Here is a 16,079-nt window from a genome sequence, read left to right on the forward strand (position 1 = left end):
TTGATCTGCTTTAAATAGGCACCCTGCTTTTAGCGTAGCCATTAGTAACAAGGGGAGTTGAAACAGCTGATGCAAATCAGCTGATGAGACAGTGTTGTTACCAATAACGTTAGCAGCGTCTTGACTACTTGGCCTGCCAGAACTGACGCTGATGCTCAATGTCTTATCAAACTTGTATAACTTTCTTCTGTGAAACAAAATATTTTGAATAATGTTGGTAACCAAGCTACATTGGACCACATTTTATGGACAATAATTACCAATAACCATCTCAAAGCTGAGCGGGATCATATAGCCAGAATATCTCAATGTCAAATGCTGTTTAAAGGAAAGGTACAAAAACAAAATCCTCCCTTTTTAAGGACTTTTCAGTGAATCAATTTCTTTCTTTCTTTTTCAGATCCAGCTGATTATTGGAGATTTGGAAAAGGATTGCTCATTATGTGCTGTGTCTGTCCCTTCTGGTGCAGAATCATGGACCTGTTGTATGTTTTGATTTATATTTCTTATTACACTGTATAGCTTGGATTCTGAATTAAAAGGTAAATGTTTGTCCACATATATTATCAGAGCTATATGGAGCCCTCGGGGGTCAGTTGAATATAGAGGAAAACAATATAAAACTTATTTGGAAAATACAAAGTAAATACAAAACAGTAAATGGCACCATTTGTTATTTTGTTATAAGGTAAAATCATGACCTCATCATGATATTAGTAACCCTAACTTACAAGATGAATGCAATTTTTAGTTTTTCAATTCCTCCTGGGGGCTCTGAAGAATTTGTTTACATACATTTACATCTGAATAATACAAGTTTTAGAATCAATAGTGAATCTGTGACAATCTTGTAAATGTAAATGTATCAGTTGTAGGGTTGGGCATCGAGAACCAGTTCCAACTTGGAACCGTTTAAAAAATAACGATGCCATTGGAATCGTTTAGAAATTTTGTTTTCGATTCCGATCATCGGTTCCAAACGCGCAAGTTTTCGGAAGTGCTTGCCGCGCCCGTTTGTTCTGTTGCAGCCATGGAGCACGGTAAGCGGCGCTCAAAAGTGTGGCTTTATTTCACTTAAAAAAAAAAAAAGCCTGGGTCGGCACAGTGCAACACATATGACAAACTTACTTCTTGCACGGGAGGATGCACTACAAATATGTGGACATAAATTAACGAGTGTAGCGTGTTTGAAATGCTGCGCAGGTCTGTCCTCCTCGGGCAACCCTGCGCTAACCAACGTTATTAAAGGGATAGTTCACCCTGAAATGAAAATAAAGCCTTCTTTTACTTACCCTGATGTTGTCCCAGTGCCCTATGTCCTATGACATTTAAAATACTGTTCCTGCACGCGCTCCTTCCTATTATGGCAGTGAATGGCGATCAGCTAAAACATTACAAAAAAAAACAAATGTATCACGCAACGATACAGGGAGACGCGCGCCATATGGAAAGTGTTCAGGGGGCACACTATAAGGTTTTGCGAGAAAGAAACCGTATTATTCAGTCAAAACACTGAGCTCGGCCGTTATTCTGAGCGCGCTCCTCTGTGTACACTATGAGCCGTCAGCAGCCGCCGGCGCTCATGCCTACTATAATAACTCGCACTGTTGTCATTGCACCCAGGATAAGCACACACACACACACACATGCACCATTTTGAGAAATCAAGCTCAATAGAAAAAAAAGCGATTCTCGTCTTTTCTATAACGTATATTATAAGAAATAATACTAATAATATAACCTCCTTAAGTGAATATTGTGTACCGGTTGTCATGACAATATTGCACGAGGCTACTGCGGCTTGGAGTGCGCACACACAGGAACACGCGCATTTGAACAACAGCTGGGTGAGTAAAAGATGGCTTTATTTTCATTTCAGGGTGAACTAACATTATCCCACCTCGTCATAATCAGGTAAGTGATTGTAGTGTAATAACAAAGCCCTTTACCAAATTGCGAATTGCCCACGCTAGTAGTAGTCCTAATATGACTGCTGTTAATGCTATTGTTAAACCGGGACTCGGTGTGAAACTCCATTCACCTTTGCAGCAAAGCAAGTGAAAATGCCAGCGGAGAAAGTCCCAAAACTAAAACTCATTATTGAATCAAAATACAATTTTCCTCTGTGAAATGAGCCTGTGACATGTTGTGACTCCACCCCTCAAAGAATCGGAATCGAGAATCGAAAAGAACCGTAATCGAAACTAAGAATCGGAATCAGAATCAGAATCGTTCAAATCAAAACGATGCCCAACCCTAATCAGTTGTGTATTTTTTTCAGTTTTAAATTTAATTCAACTTTAAAAATGTGTTCCACTGTTATCTGTATTTGAAATGTATTATGTATTGTATTGCTTTACAGACTGTATTTTGTCTTCCAAAATAAAACTTGTTCCCTGAGATAGGGAGCTTGTTCCCTGAGCTTGTTCCCTGAGATAGGGAACAAGCACTGCGTCGGAACGACGATTTGGGGACACTCCCTAAGCAACAGCGTATCTGAAGTATGAATGAAACTATTCCAATCCTGATTGGTGTTGCGTCATGACGTAGTATGTGATGGCATACCCGGAAGATACATAAGGGGCAATTATCAATTAGCAATTATCGCAATGTTTTTTTTTTTATTTGTTTATTTATTTGTTTATTTAAAAGAATCCCCATTAGCTGACGCCAAGACGACAGCTAGTCTTCCTGGGGTCCAAACAATACATACAAAATCCAATAATTACAATCACAATTACTCCAAATATATCATATGTAAAATAAAATAATGAAAAACAACATAGCACATAATACAACCTCACTCAACCAAGCCAGACAATATTATGATATTGAAACCAAATACAGTCTTAGTCTTTTTTTAAAACCAATTTTTCCCTTGATTTAACGAACCCCAACTGGAAGATTGTTCCAAAACACAATTGACCTATAAAAAATGGTCCTCTTCATAGAGTCAGATTTAGGTAGGGGTAAAGAAATCTGACGACTATTCACCCCTCTTGTGTAATGTGAATGCATATCTGAATTGTAAATTATATTATCATAAAAAAATGTTGGAGTCCGAGTATTAATAATTCTATGAAGGTATACTAACATATTAACAGATAGTCTATCATTGACCATCAGCCAATCAAGACGTTCATGCATCACTGCAACACTAGTTCTCGAAGAACAACCAAGAACCAGTCTTGCAGCCTTGTTTTGAGCCACTTGTAATTTTTTTAAATGACTACTTGATGCAGCAGACCATACAACAGAACAATAATCCAAATGACACAAAACCAATTATTACGCCCCGCCTCTAGGGGAATATAAAGACAACACTAAAGAGGCGTAATAAATAATAAGTTGGGTTGTGGAAATGGAATCCCAGTATGCATCCCTCCGGTCGATAATCAAAAAGAAACAAAAACACAAAATTGAAGCAAAAAGTAATAACTTTATTAAAGATAACAATTGAAATAAAGAGCAAATCTTCAGGGTGTCCAAAAGGCCAAAATAACAAACAAAACGAGTATAAAAAGGAAAGAGGGGAAACTGAATAACCTAATCAAATACCAAAAGAAAAATACATTTACTTTACCTATCTCCCTGCCCAAAAACAGAGATCAAACAAGGTCAAAATAAACAAGGCAGGACACCCCTACGCTCCACACTGTTATGGTTCAGACATAGGAGAACGGTTCAGAGGTTTTCACAAGATAGGCCTACACGTTCACTCATAAGAGAACGATTCAGAGGGTTACACAAAATGTACGTTTGCTTGAGCAAAACAAAATTATCTAAACACAATTTGATCATCGGCCGGAGGAGGGATTCCGGAGCTCTCAACCCACGTGCGACCGAACCAAGAATGAGCTCCCCGATGAGTGTCAGCAGCGTCCTTTTAAAGACCCCGCCCCGACTAAGCAACCAATGGCTGCTTACATCCTCATGATTGGTGCACCTGTTTTGAGTTAGAGAAAACAGAAAAAAGAGAAAAGGAACACAAAGCAATAGAAAACTAACACAGGTCGTAACACCAATGTACAAACAACACTACTAAACAGATGTGAATTTAGAAACGGTGCACATTTACGCGTAACTGCAACAGCTCTACCCATTTTAGCAACAACTGTGTTAATGTGATCAGACCATGACAATGTGGAATCAAGCCAAAGTCCAAGAAGCTTCACCTTTTTTACCTGCTGTATATTTTGACCATTTACTTTTATATTTATTTTAGGATTATCAGATACTCTATACTTAGAACCAAATATTATACTCTTAGTTTTGCTAATATTTAGAACAAGTTTATTTGTTTTGATCCAGTTATACAATTTGCTAATCTCACAAGACAGAACCTGATTAAGCTCTGAACATGTAGAGGCTGCATAATAAAGAGTAGTATCATCAGCAAACATAGTCAATGTAGCCTTACTGAGTATGTACGGCATATCATTTGTAAAAATTGAAAATAACAAAGGTCCGAGGCAACTTCCTTGAGGAACACCACATTCCAAGGACCTGCTACAAGATAATGCACCATTAAAATAAACTCTTTGCGACCTCTCCGACAGATAGCTCTTAAACCACTTGATTGCTGAGGAAGTAAAACCATAACTAATAAGTTTGGAAATCAAAATTTCATGATCGATCACATCAAAGGCAGCACTAAAGTCCAGTAGTAGTGTACCCACTAGCATTGAATTATCAATTGATGTTAGCCAGCTATCCGACATTTGAGTCATTGCAGTGCAGGTGGAATGACCATACCTATAAGCATGCTGAAACATCGTAGTCAAATCATTTTTAGAAAAATAATCTTGCACTTGCTTAAATACAATCTTTTCCAATAATTTACTTAGAATAGGCAAAATGCTTATAGGCCTACTATTTGGACCACAGAAAGTAAATTTTGTGTCTTTGGGTAAAGGAATTATCTTACCCTCCTTCCAAAGTTTTGGACACTCACCACCAATCAGACATCTATTAAAAATGTGACAGATTGGTTTAGAAATATGTCCAGCCGATAACTTCAACAGCCGACTATCCAAGTTGTCTGTAGCAGCAGACCCACCAACAGTCAAAGATCTCAACAACATTTCCACCTGCACAACATTAACCTGATGAAATTCAAAACTACACAGTTTATCTTTCATAATACAACCTTCAATTAGCTCATTTGAGTTGGAATCAACAGTGTATTTCATTGACTCTCTAAAATTAGAAACCTTATTAACAAAATAATCATTAAAATAATTTGCAATCTGTATTGGCTTAGTCAAATAAACTCCATTCAATTCAACAAAAGAAGTACAAGTAGATTTTTTCCCCCATAATTTCATTGAGTACATTCCACATTCTCTTACAATCTGTACCACTATCGTCAATTCTCTTCTGAAAATATTTTTTCTTTTTCACTCTGTTCACCTTGGTCACCTGATTACTTAAAATACAATACAAATTTCTGTCCTCAAGATATTCAGAAAGAACCGCAACCTTTTTAGTCTCTTCCCTTTGAGCCATTAAGCTCCTTAACTCAGTATCAACCCAAGGAGCGCTTTTGGCTTTAACTGTTAATTTCTTTAATGGGGCATGATTGTTAACAACTCTCATAAAACAATCCATAAATAAATTAAGAGATGCATCCACATCATCAATGTCACTTATCAAATTCCATGTAATATTATCCAATTCATTTAAAAAAACTCTCCTCATTAAATCTCCTATAAGATCTTTTCATAATAATTTTAGGACAGGCTCTAGGTAGCTTAGTTCTCCTAGAGACAGCAATACAGTTGTGATCACTAAAACCAACTGTTACAGAAACGGGTGTTGTGCACATATCAGGATTATTAGTGTAAATATGATCAATACATTTTGATGTTAAAGATCCTGTATTGTTACTAGAAATTCTTGTTGGCTGATCCATTAATTGAGATAAACCACAGGTGTCTGTCATAGTTTTAAGCTTCTTCTTCAGAGGACAAATTTCCGACAGCCAATCAATATTTAGATCGCCCAGCAAGTATAGCTCTCTGTTTTCCTCAGTCACCTTGTCTAGCATACTACATAAACCATTTACATACTCTATCCTGGCACTAGGTGGCCTATAACAACAACCAATAATAAAAGGTTTGAAATGTGGAAGTTGTACCTGTAACCATAACACTTCAACTTCATCAAGCATTAAATCATGTCTCAGTTTAACAGGGAAATGATCCCGTATATAAATGGCCACACCACCTCCAAACCGGTTTCGATCATTTCTATAAATTGAAAACCCCCCTATATCAACCTCTGAATTATCTATAAAGTGATCCAGATGAGTTTCAGAAATCATAAGTATGTCTATTTTGTTTAATTGCAAAAATAAAGACAGGTCTTGAATTTTGTTCCTTAGACTACATATATTAATATGTGCAAGGATTAAACCTTTAGGTAGTTTATTTATACAGGTCATCTTAGTTGAAGGTAAATAAGTCATATATTATAATGTAGTTGAATATTTTGTACCCTAAGTTATTTTATCATCATCATCAAGTAGGCTACATACATATAAGTTCTACACACAGACACACATGAATATACACAACCATATATAAAATTGAGCTATAAGCTCATTAGGCCAATAACTGACTTTGTCCAGCCCTTGGGATGATAATCAGTTTATCATACTTCAAACTCGCTTTATCACCTCTCTCTCTGGCAGCTTTCACCTTCGGCCACAACTCTTTCCTCTGATGTTTTACAACTTCAGAGAAATCTTCGTTAATGTAGATCCTAGTGCCCTTTAATTTCTTGGCAGAAGAAAGAATCAGCTCTCTATCTTTAATGCGAAGAAGTTTGACAACAATTTTCCTTGGCCTTCCCCTCTCCTGAAACTGACCAAGTCTCTGGGCACGCTCAATGTCCATGTGTATTCCATCTAAGCCCAAGTTTTTTTAAAACATTTCACGCACCTTTTTCTCTGATTCACACCAATTCCCACCTTTCTCGTCAGCAATGCCATCAATTAAAATATTTGTTCTCCTGCTCTGGTTTTCAATGTAGTCAAACTTGTTGAACATTGCATCCAATTCCTGCTTGGAAGTAGTGATGTTTGTCTCGAATGCCCTTAACTTTGCCTCAATCTCAGTGCATCCCATCTTCTCCTCTTCAAACTTTGTTTGGGTAAATTCCAGGCTAGTCTTCAACTCCTGTACATCTCTGATAACACTGTCCAATCTTTTGTTAGTTCCATCCATGATCAGCTGAATAAAACATTTGAAGTTATCTTGCTGCTGCAATAACACATCTTTATAGATCCCTCTCTGCTGCTCCATTAACTGAGAGAGTACACTCATTGTGACAACAGCATCCTCCTCACAAGGAGATGTTTTAGCATTTTTAGGAGGCATAATGTGTCTTACCAGGATGTACCGAAAGTCGATGAAAGTTGCAAATGTTGATAGTGACAGATCTGTTTGTCAAGGTCCTAGTAGGCCCAAAAGCCCATCAACTAGGACTACAGCACAAGCTCAGCAGATAGTGGAAATACTGTCCTCAATACTGAAACACAATTTAAATAAAATGCAACTTGAGTCAATTAACCACTAAATTTGAGAATACCAGAAATGATTTAGTAGATTTTTGTTAGATTCTAAGAGGCCAAATTCTCAGAGAAACTACTGGCAGCCATCTTGGATCGTATTGTATACATTGATGTGGCGACGAGACGCAGTGCTCGTTCCCTATCTCAGGGAACAAGGGTTATATACATAACCCGAGCAGTTCCCTTTCGAGGGAACTTCCAATGCATTCCAATTCCAATGAATCATGACAAGGAATGCTCAAGCATCTTGAATCTGAATCTCCTCAGAGAACGATCCAAGTACTTCCGATCTAAAGTTGGACGCAACTCACCATCCTTCTTAGGAACTATGAAGTACCGGCTGTAGAACCCAGACTCCCTGTCTGGCGGAGGAACACGTTCAAAAGCCTCCTTAACCAACAGGGAGTGTACCTCCTGTTCCATAACCCGCACCTGCTCTGGGCCGACCACAGTCCAGACCACCCCGTTGAACTTCGGGGGAGGGAACTGAACTGCGGCCTGTAACCCCGTTCTACAGTACGCAGGGCCCATGCAGATATATTCGGAGGCATAACCATGTGCCGAGATAATCTGCTACGGGAACCAGCCTCTCAAGGCTGGTTTCGGGTGTCCACTGAGCCTCACTCACGACCCCCTGAAGCGGCTGACCGGCAGGGAGCAGTCGAGAATGATTCTCAGTGCGCGGACGTGTTCGCTGCCAGCAGCAGGTCTCTCTAGAGGCGGATGGAGCAGCGTGCGTTCGCAGGAAAAACTATGTGGCCCTAGCGTACTAGACAGCGGGAGCACAACATCGATTCCCAAAAGCTCCACAGGGGAGGCGACCTCGATCGCTCCTTCCCGGGAGAGGGGACTGGCCAGCAGGGGCCTCATCTAAGGGAGCAGCTTGACAGGGCCGCAACAACTAGGGCGGACACTGTGATTAGCAGTTGCTGAAAACTGATGTGTCCCACAGGCCACAGGGCGGCAAGAACAACATCAACTTCCTGAGGGCTCCAAGGAGGAGCAAACCTCACAATGCATGAAAGCAGCCCCCTCAGGAACTGCCCATGCATGTTATGCTCCCACTCTTAGATGAAAATTCAGACAAGTAACACACACTTTGGATGACAGGCTGATTTAAAAATATCTAACTTATCAAAGTCAGATAAAATGCCATTTAATTCCTCAGAATGAAATGCTACCATAATCACCCAGCAAGTGCAACCTGGTCTGAATGATAGGCTGAATAAAAATATCTAACTCCTCAAAGTCAGATAATATTTCATTTTAATTCCTCAGAATTAAATGCAGCCATAAACACCCAACCAGTGAAACATGGTCTGAATAGGCTGAATAAAAATATCTAACTCCTCAAAGTCAGATAATATTCCATGTGAATTCCTCAGAATTAAATGCAGCCATGATCACCAGACGATACTGATTTAATAAGTATTTATACGGTCTCGTAATCTACACGTTGCCTCAGCAACGCGAGATTCAAGCAGTTATAATACAATTGGCTTTCCTCCCTCGAGAAGAAAGTCAACAGGCGCGAGGCTGAAACACCCAAAAGGCGTACTACGCGTCGTGATATTTCTCAATGAAAAACAGCCAGCACCCTCAGGAGCTGATTGCATGCCTCGCACCCAACCAGTATCACATGCACACCGATCGCGTGTGTCATTTTAATTGCAGATCCGTAACCTGCACGCTGCCTCGGCAACGTGAGATTGAATCTTGCATTAAGAAGTGGCGAGCTCTCGTTATAACTTCAACTGCCTCGATGCTGAGCACGTCTGATTCCTCAGAACCAGACTGCTCAAGCATCGGATCCTCCACCCTGGGGGAAGAAGCCGCAGCGCGGGCTTCCACACGGGGAGGGAGAACATCTGAACTGTCAGACAAAGACTGGGAAGATGCCTCAGCAGTCCCAAGTCTCGCTGACACGTCCATCTGTGAGCCCCATGACCGGCATCGCCGCACCGCCTCGGCGGATGTGGGACCGATCCACAGGGCTCACGAGGGTGGCCGGCCTCATCGAACACGGCCAGCCGCGAGCGAAGCACCCTGAGCGGCAGCTTATCACAATTGCTCGAAAGCCGCCCTAGCGTGCTGCACGCCCAGGCACTGTACACAAAGCATATGTGTGTCCGTGCCCGACATATAACGGGGACACGGGTGCACACAACGCTAGTACTGCCTGCCCGGAGTCGCCATACTTTTCACTTTTTATATATATATATTTTTTTGTGACAAACAACACCAAATAGACTGACAGTTTGATACACAGAGCGCTATGCTGAAGAGCGATAACTGCCGTTACTATGCGCCGGCTCCCCTTATGTATCTTCCGGGTATGCCGTCACATACTACGTCACGCAACACCAATCAGGATTGGAATAGTTTCATTCATACTTCAGATACGCTGTTGCTTAGGAGAACCGTAAAATTAAAGTAAAATATCTTAATTTAAACAAGGAAAATGTGTAAAATAACAGTTTAACACTGTATTAAAAAAAACGTTAAAAAAATGGTAAATGACTGGCAGCTACGGCTGCCAAACAAAAAACGTAAAATTAAAGTCAAATATCTTAATTTAAACAAGGAAAAAATCTGTAAAATAACAGTGTTTTTCACTAAAACTTTTAATGTAAATTTCTGTTAAATTATTGTTTTTGCCCTTTATTTGAATTAAGATATTTTACTTTAAGTTTTTTTTTATCTTTTGTTTGGCAGCCGTAGCTGCCAGTCATTAACCTTCTTTTTACGATTTTTTTTTTTCAGTGTAATGTAATATTTTGAATTTACCTCAAATAAATTTAGATTCTGTGCAAACAAATAACAATGAGGTGCGTTTTTTTTAACAACGTTGAGACAGTTCTGTTCATAACAGTAGACCTGCTGAAGAAGTGGTGACAGGTACAAGAAAAATAGCAAAAAAAAAAAGTAAACGCACCCAAGGGAAAGAGTCAAGACAGAGAAGAGTGAGCCTGTAATATGAATTACTTGTCCAGTCACAGTTCTCAATTAAAATTAATAAGTCAGCCCTTGCCCTTGTACTGTTCATAAACTGATATCCTGTGTAGTGTGCAGATGTGTTTGAGATGTATTGTCACTTTATACTCAGTTTTTATATTCATATTTTAATATCAATAAATAAATAATCTAGAAATCAGTTTAGCTAGAGAAATGTCAAAACTGAAATGTCCACAATTTAACATCAGGATATTAGAAATAATAGAAAGTTCACTTGAATTGTAAATTGAATTGTTAGTGTAAGGGGCAAATTTAGGCACCTGTATGGTGGGGACACAAGAAAAGATAATCGGGGCGATTTTGGGCCGATTTCTCCCCTTCCGACAATCCTAGGTAAAGTCCTGATTATCTTGATGGTTCTACAGATTATTTTATCAGATTTTCCTGTGTCATGAGGTATGTTAAGAGTGATTGAACCTGATCGGAAGAACGTTGGAGCCACCCCGATCTGGAGATTATCACGTGACACGAAACAATACCCAATCAGAAAGCAAGCTGACAGAAGACTCACCTCCAGCTCGCGCTGTAACTTTTTTTTTTTTTTTTTACAGTCTATGGCTAGAACATGTAAAGTTTATTTTCACAGTCTCCATGACTTCATCTAAACATTTTCCTTTTCCTCTGAAAATGTTCTATAAAAAAGCATTCTATACTCTATAAGCGCAATTTCTTCTTGACGGTCGTCCACCATGTTTGTTTACTTTAAAGTCACATTTGAGATGTTTTGATGCGAGAGATTTTGCAAGATTTCCCGTGTTCACAGGCAGGACTCTGTTATTTGTGAATGGAATCTGTTTGTGTGTGGTGTGCTTTCCTGATCACACTCCACACAGTTGAGGAACAAAATGGTTAAATCTATGATTTCTTATCGTCATGTTTGTGGTCTCTCACATTTTGAAACTCTTATAAGAGTTTACAAGTCTTTTCCTGTGTACCCAGTATTACCTGTAATAATGTCAGGTGTTAAAACCATATTGACTTCCTATTTGTATCCTGTTTCAGAATATTTTTTTATTGCTAGCTAAGAGAGTAGACTGTCGCATACTGTATATAGGAATATCAGCAGACAAAGATGTGAAATAAAAGAAAAGTGTCTGTCGGGGGAGAAAATGTAATTGCATGTCACATGGCTGTAACAGGATAATGAAAGAAAGTAAACCAATTAAAAATTATGGCTTTTTTGCTTTAGAAAATAATAACTTTTTTCATTTTTTCACTTGCAGGTAAATACTCCTGTATTATCTTAAGGCCCTCGTTACCTTATATACAGTGGCAAACTATATTTCTTGAGCCACGTCCCAATATCCAGATGGATATGACGAATAGAAAGATTCTGTGTACTGCCCAGACAATTCGACTGTCTTGCTGTGAAGATAATTATGATGTTGTGTGGGACAAAATCAATGGGACGGAGATTTCAGCAGGTTGTACAGATATTTATATATTTTTCAATATAGTCATACTAAAGTTGCTGAGTGCAGTTATCAGTTGCACTGAATGTTTTAAATATGTTCCAACACTTGTATTTACCCATTTTATGCAATCAGATGGCAGCAGATGTCGCGTATTAAAATATCAAATCCAGAGTGATAATTGTGGGGAAAAAATCTTTACATGTCGAATCAAGAACCAACCAGCACTACAAACTTTCAGTTACAGCTGGAGCAGAGTCACAGTTAACTTAGTCAAAGAAGGTGAGGCATAAGCGTCATTCTTTACATGATTCAGAAGCAAGTTAATTTATCTGTTTCAGTTGACTAAAACAAATAATCGATTTTTGCTGACTTGCAGAATTTGACTGTAATGACTTCCATGGAGTTGGAAAAGATGGTGAAACTGTAACAGGAGCCTGCGAAAAAGGCAAAGAGGGCACTATAATTTATCAATGTTCATCAAAGAAATGGAAAGAAATACAGAATGACTGTGTAGTTAAAGTAATCAAAGACCTTCAAAAGAAAGTTGAGGTAATATATTGTTGTTAATAGTAAAAAAGAAAATGATCCACTTCTAAAATGTCATATTTCTAAAATGTCTTGTTTTTTATTTGTAATTTAGGACTTGATTGTGGAGCAGATACCAGAGTTTGTGGCTCAGCTCAGTAATGCTACACTCCAGTTTAATGAGGAGGTAACACAGTCTCCTCTGACTGTCAAAACAATAGTTGGGATACTTGTACAAATTGCTAGTATCTCAGAAAAAATTTCCATCAATAAGATTGTGATGGAGGTATGTATATTCAAATTTTTTGTGTAAATTGTGTGTTCCTCATAGAAGAGAAAAATGTTGTATACTACTTTTATAAAATATTTGTTATATCTAGTGTACCTATTGAATGTGAATATTGAATACATATAGCTGCTAACATGTGAGCAGTATTTTTCAATAGCAAAAAGAACATGCAAATCTTTAGTCATATTGATGCATCATACATCATTTTCTGAAACAAATTTGATTCTCTTGAGTTAAATGTTTATAATTATTCATTTTTAAATTGAATGTATGTTTATGCATTAGAAAATGTCTATTAAATTCTGGTTTTGAATAATCTTTATTGTCCATCTGATGAAATACAATTGTTTCTATTAAGCATGAATTTCTTTTTACAGAATTTCCTTCAAACAGTGGACATCCTTGTATCAAATGATACCGTTAATTCATGGAAAACACTGAATAAAAACAACACATCAGGAAACACCAGCGTTGAACTTCTGGGCGCTGTTGAGAATATAAGTAAACGTCTCACAGATGCCACATTTACGATTAATAGCACATCATCTCTTGAGTTAAACAGAACGGTAGTAGTTACATCATATAGTGGAATATCAAGCCTGCCAAACTCAACTACTGAGATTCTGATACCACAGGTTTCTAAACCAACCTTGTTAACCATTATTGTCTTCACAAATCTTGACAAAGTCCTACCTACTCGAAATACTAGTAATAATGACAGCACAAAATCAGTTTCCCTCATCAATGGAGATGTGGTAGTTGTTAACGCTGCCCCAATGCTTAACAACATTTCTTTTGCGTTTGACATTACTAATCAGTCTTTGGGAAATCCTCAGTGTGTCTTTTGGAACTTCAGTCGTGATGCATGGGATTCCACTGGATGTAAAGTAAAGCCCTCAGGGAACAAAACTGGCAAGATCACATGTGAATGCAGCCACACAACCTCTTTTTCAATCCTAATGTCACCGTTTTCCCTGGATAATTACACATTCTTAGCCTATATAACTTACATTGGTGTTGGTATTTCAATGGTCAGCTTGATTTTGTGCCTCATTATTGAGACTATCGTATGGAAGTCAATAACAAGAAATGACACATCCTACATGCGACATGTCTCCATAGTCAACATTGCCGTGTCCCTGCTGATCGCAAACATCTGTTTTATCATTGGAGCCGCAGTCGCAGAACAAGAGCAGCCAACATCAGTGGGTCGCTGCAGTCCAGCGGTTTTCTTCATGCACTTTTTTTACCTGGCTCTTTTCTTCTGGATGTTGATTTCAGCGCTGTTGCTCTTTTACCGGACAGTCATGGTCTTGTCCCAAATGTCAAGGGCCAAAATGATGGCCATCGCCTTCATAGTCGGTTATGGTGCACCTTTGCTCATAGCGGTCATTACTGTTGCGTCGACAGCTGGACCACAAAATTACATCACAAAACAATATGCATGCTGGCTGAACTGGAATGAATCTAAGGCCCTGCTGGCATTTGTGATTCCAGCTCTCACTATTGTAGCCATAAACCTTATGGTTTTGATTGTGGTTCTGTATAAGATGTTGAGGAGAGGAGTTGGTGCTGCAACTCAACCAGATGAGAAACATGCCCTGCTGGTAATTGCCCGATGTGTGGCCATATTGACTCCTATCTTTGGTCTAACATGGGCATTTGGAATTGGAACCATGGTGTCCCCTGATACAGGCATTCATGCAGTGTTTGCACTCCTCAATTCACTGCAGGTATCACTCTCCGTCTTTCTGTTTTGACTTTGTCAATGTAATATTTTGCTTTTTTAAATGCTGACTTTAAAGCAATAACTGTAACGCAAATAATGCAGCAATTATAATATTCTGTAATTACAACAATCTATTTTAAAGCCTCACAAAGTTGCAATAAGTTATTTGTAATGTTGTTATGAGTTTGACATTGATCAGCATTACAACTAGTATTATTTACTCATAACATTTTCCTTATCCATTTGTAATACTTCTGCAGGGATTCTTTGTTTTGGTGTTTGGAACGCTTTTAGACAGCAAGGTATGAATATTTTTAGATTTTACAATTTGACATTGTATCAAATTCTTTCAGTCATTGTTAAAATGATTTTAGAGGCGTTCAGTTCTACTGCAGTGCTTTAACTAATTTTGTCACGTATTGTTCCAGATCCGTGAGGCACTGGCAGGAAGGCTGTCACTGAGGAACCTTACCAGCTCTAACCGTACCAGGGTAAATGACGACAAAACAATGTGTCTGATCCATGAGTTCTTCCTAATGATAGATGTACTCAGTTTACAGCTGATATCTTAAATCTCTACATTACAGAGTACTAGTGCAGGACCATCATCTTCAAGTGGACCAGGTTTCTTTCAAAGGATGCGTAGGAGAAGAAGTATGTCTTGCTATTAAAATTGATAGATTTTTAATAAATAAATAAATACATATTTGTTATATATATATATTTTTTGTAATTATTTGCAGATATGTACAACGTATCTGAAGTTATGTCAGCAGCATCATCTTCAAACAGCTCCAGTGGCTCAGATACTTTTATGAATGCATAATCAGCTACATTATTAAATATTAAACAGCTTTTTCTAAACACTGCAAGTATATGTAATCTGCACTAGCTGTTACTGATTTCTGGGAAGAAGTGTTTCTATGTTCTAAAGCAGTGGTTCTCAAACTTTTTATACCAAGTACCATCTCAGAAAATATTTGGCTCTCCAAGTACCACCATAATGACCAAAATGAAAATACAGTAACGTAGTAGGCCTAACTATTCAGCTACAGTTGAAAAACAAGGCAGTTTATTCCTAATAGGAATATTTATTGTTGTCAGCCACTTTAACATTGTAAATACACAGTTTGTACATTAACACTGCATTGTGCTTACATACAGGTAAATAAAATAATGATTAAATTAAAATGTGTTTTAAAGTTACAGTTGTAAAACTGTACTGTACTTAAATGTAAAAAAAAAAAAAAAACTCAAATAAAGATTAAATTAAAAATGTATGTGTTTTAACATTAATTTATTTAGTGATTCCTCTGAGTACCACTAGAGGCAGCCTTAGTACCACACTTTGAGAACCACTGTTCTAAAGTATCAATAAAAATGGCTTACAATCTACAGATCTAATGTTTAATTAAGGATACATTTTATTAAAATGATTGGATGCACTTTCATTTATAACAGAGAAATTATATAAATAATATAGAGCTAGAGAAATAGCTTTATTTGTGTTTTATGGTGTATTTTGGTGTA

The 16,079-nt window shown here is 38.1% G+C and overlaps 1 protein-coding gene across 1 annotated transcript in view; it reads left to right on the forward strand.

The window, feature by feature from the left end:
• The window catches only part of adgrf6 (adhesion G protein-coupled receptor F6), a 187,726-nt gene extending 171,941 nt beyond the window's left edge, over positions 1–15,785 (forward strand). Inside the window, exons 112-120 of the mRNA XM_079831145.1 lie at positions 11,815–12,015; positions 12,139–12,285; positions 12,383–12,555; positions 12,647–12,817; positions 13,198–14,553; positions 14,810–14,851; positions 14,978–15,040; positions 15,137–15,203; positions 15,293–15,785. Of these exons, the coding sequence (XP_079687271.1) occupies positions 11,815–12,015; positions 12,139–12,285; positions 12,383–12,555; positions 12,647–12,817; positions 13,198–14,553; positions 14,810–14,851; positions 14,978–15,040; positions 15,137–15,203; positions 15,293–15,375 (2,303 nt within the window). The 3' untranslated portion in view covers positions 15,376–15,785. The remainder of the gene's footprint in view (positions 1–11,814; positions 12,016–12,138; positions 12,286–12,382; positions 12,556–12,646; positions 12,818–13,197; positions 14,554–14,809; positions 14,852–14,977; positions 15,041–15,136; positions 15,204–15,292) is intronic.
• The last annotated feature ends 294 nt before the right edge of the window (positions 15,786–16,079 follow it).

This window comes from Gobio gobio (assembly GCF_949357685.1).
Source record: "Gobio gobio genome assembly, chromosome: 12".
Classification (NCBI taxonomy): Eukaryota; Metazoa; Chordata; class Actinopteri; order Cypriniformes; family Gobionidae; genus Gobio; species Gobio gobio.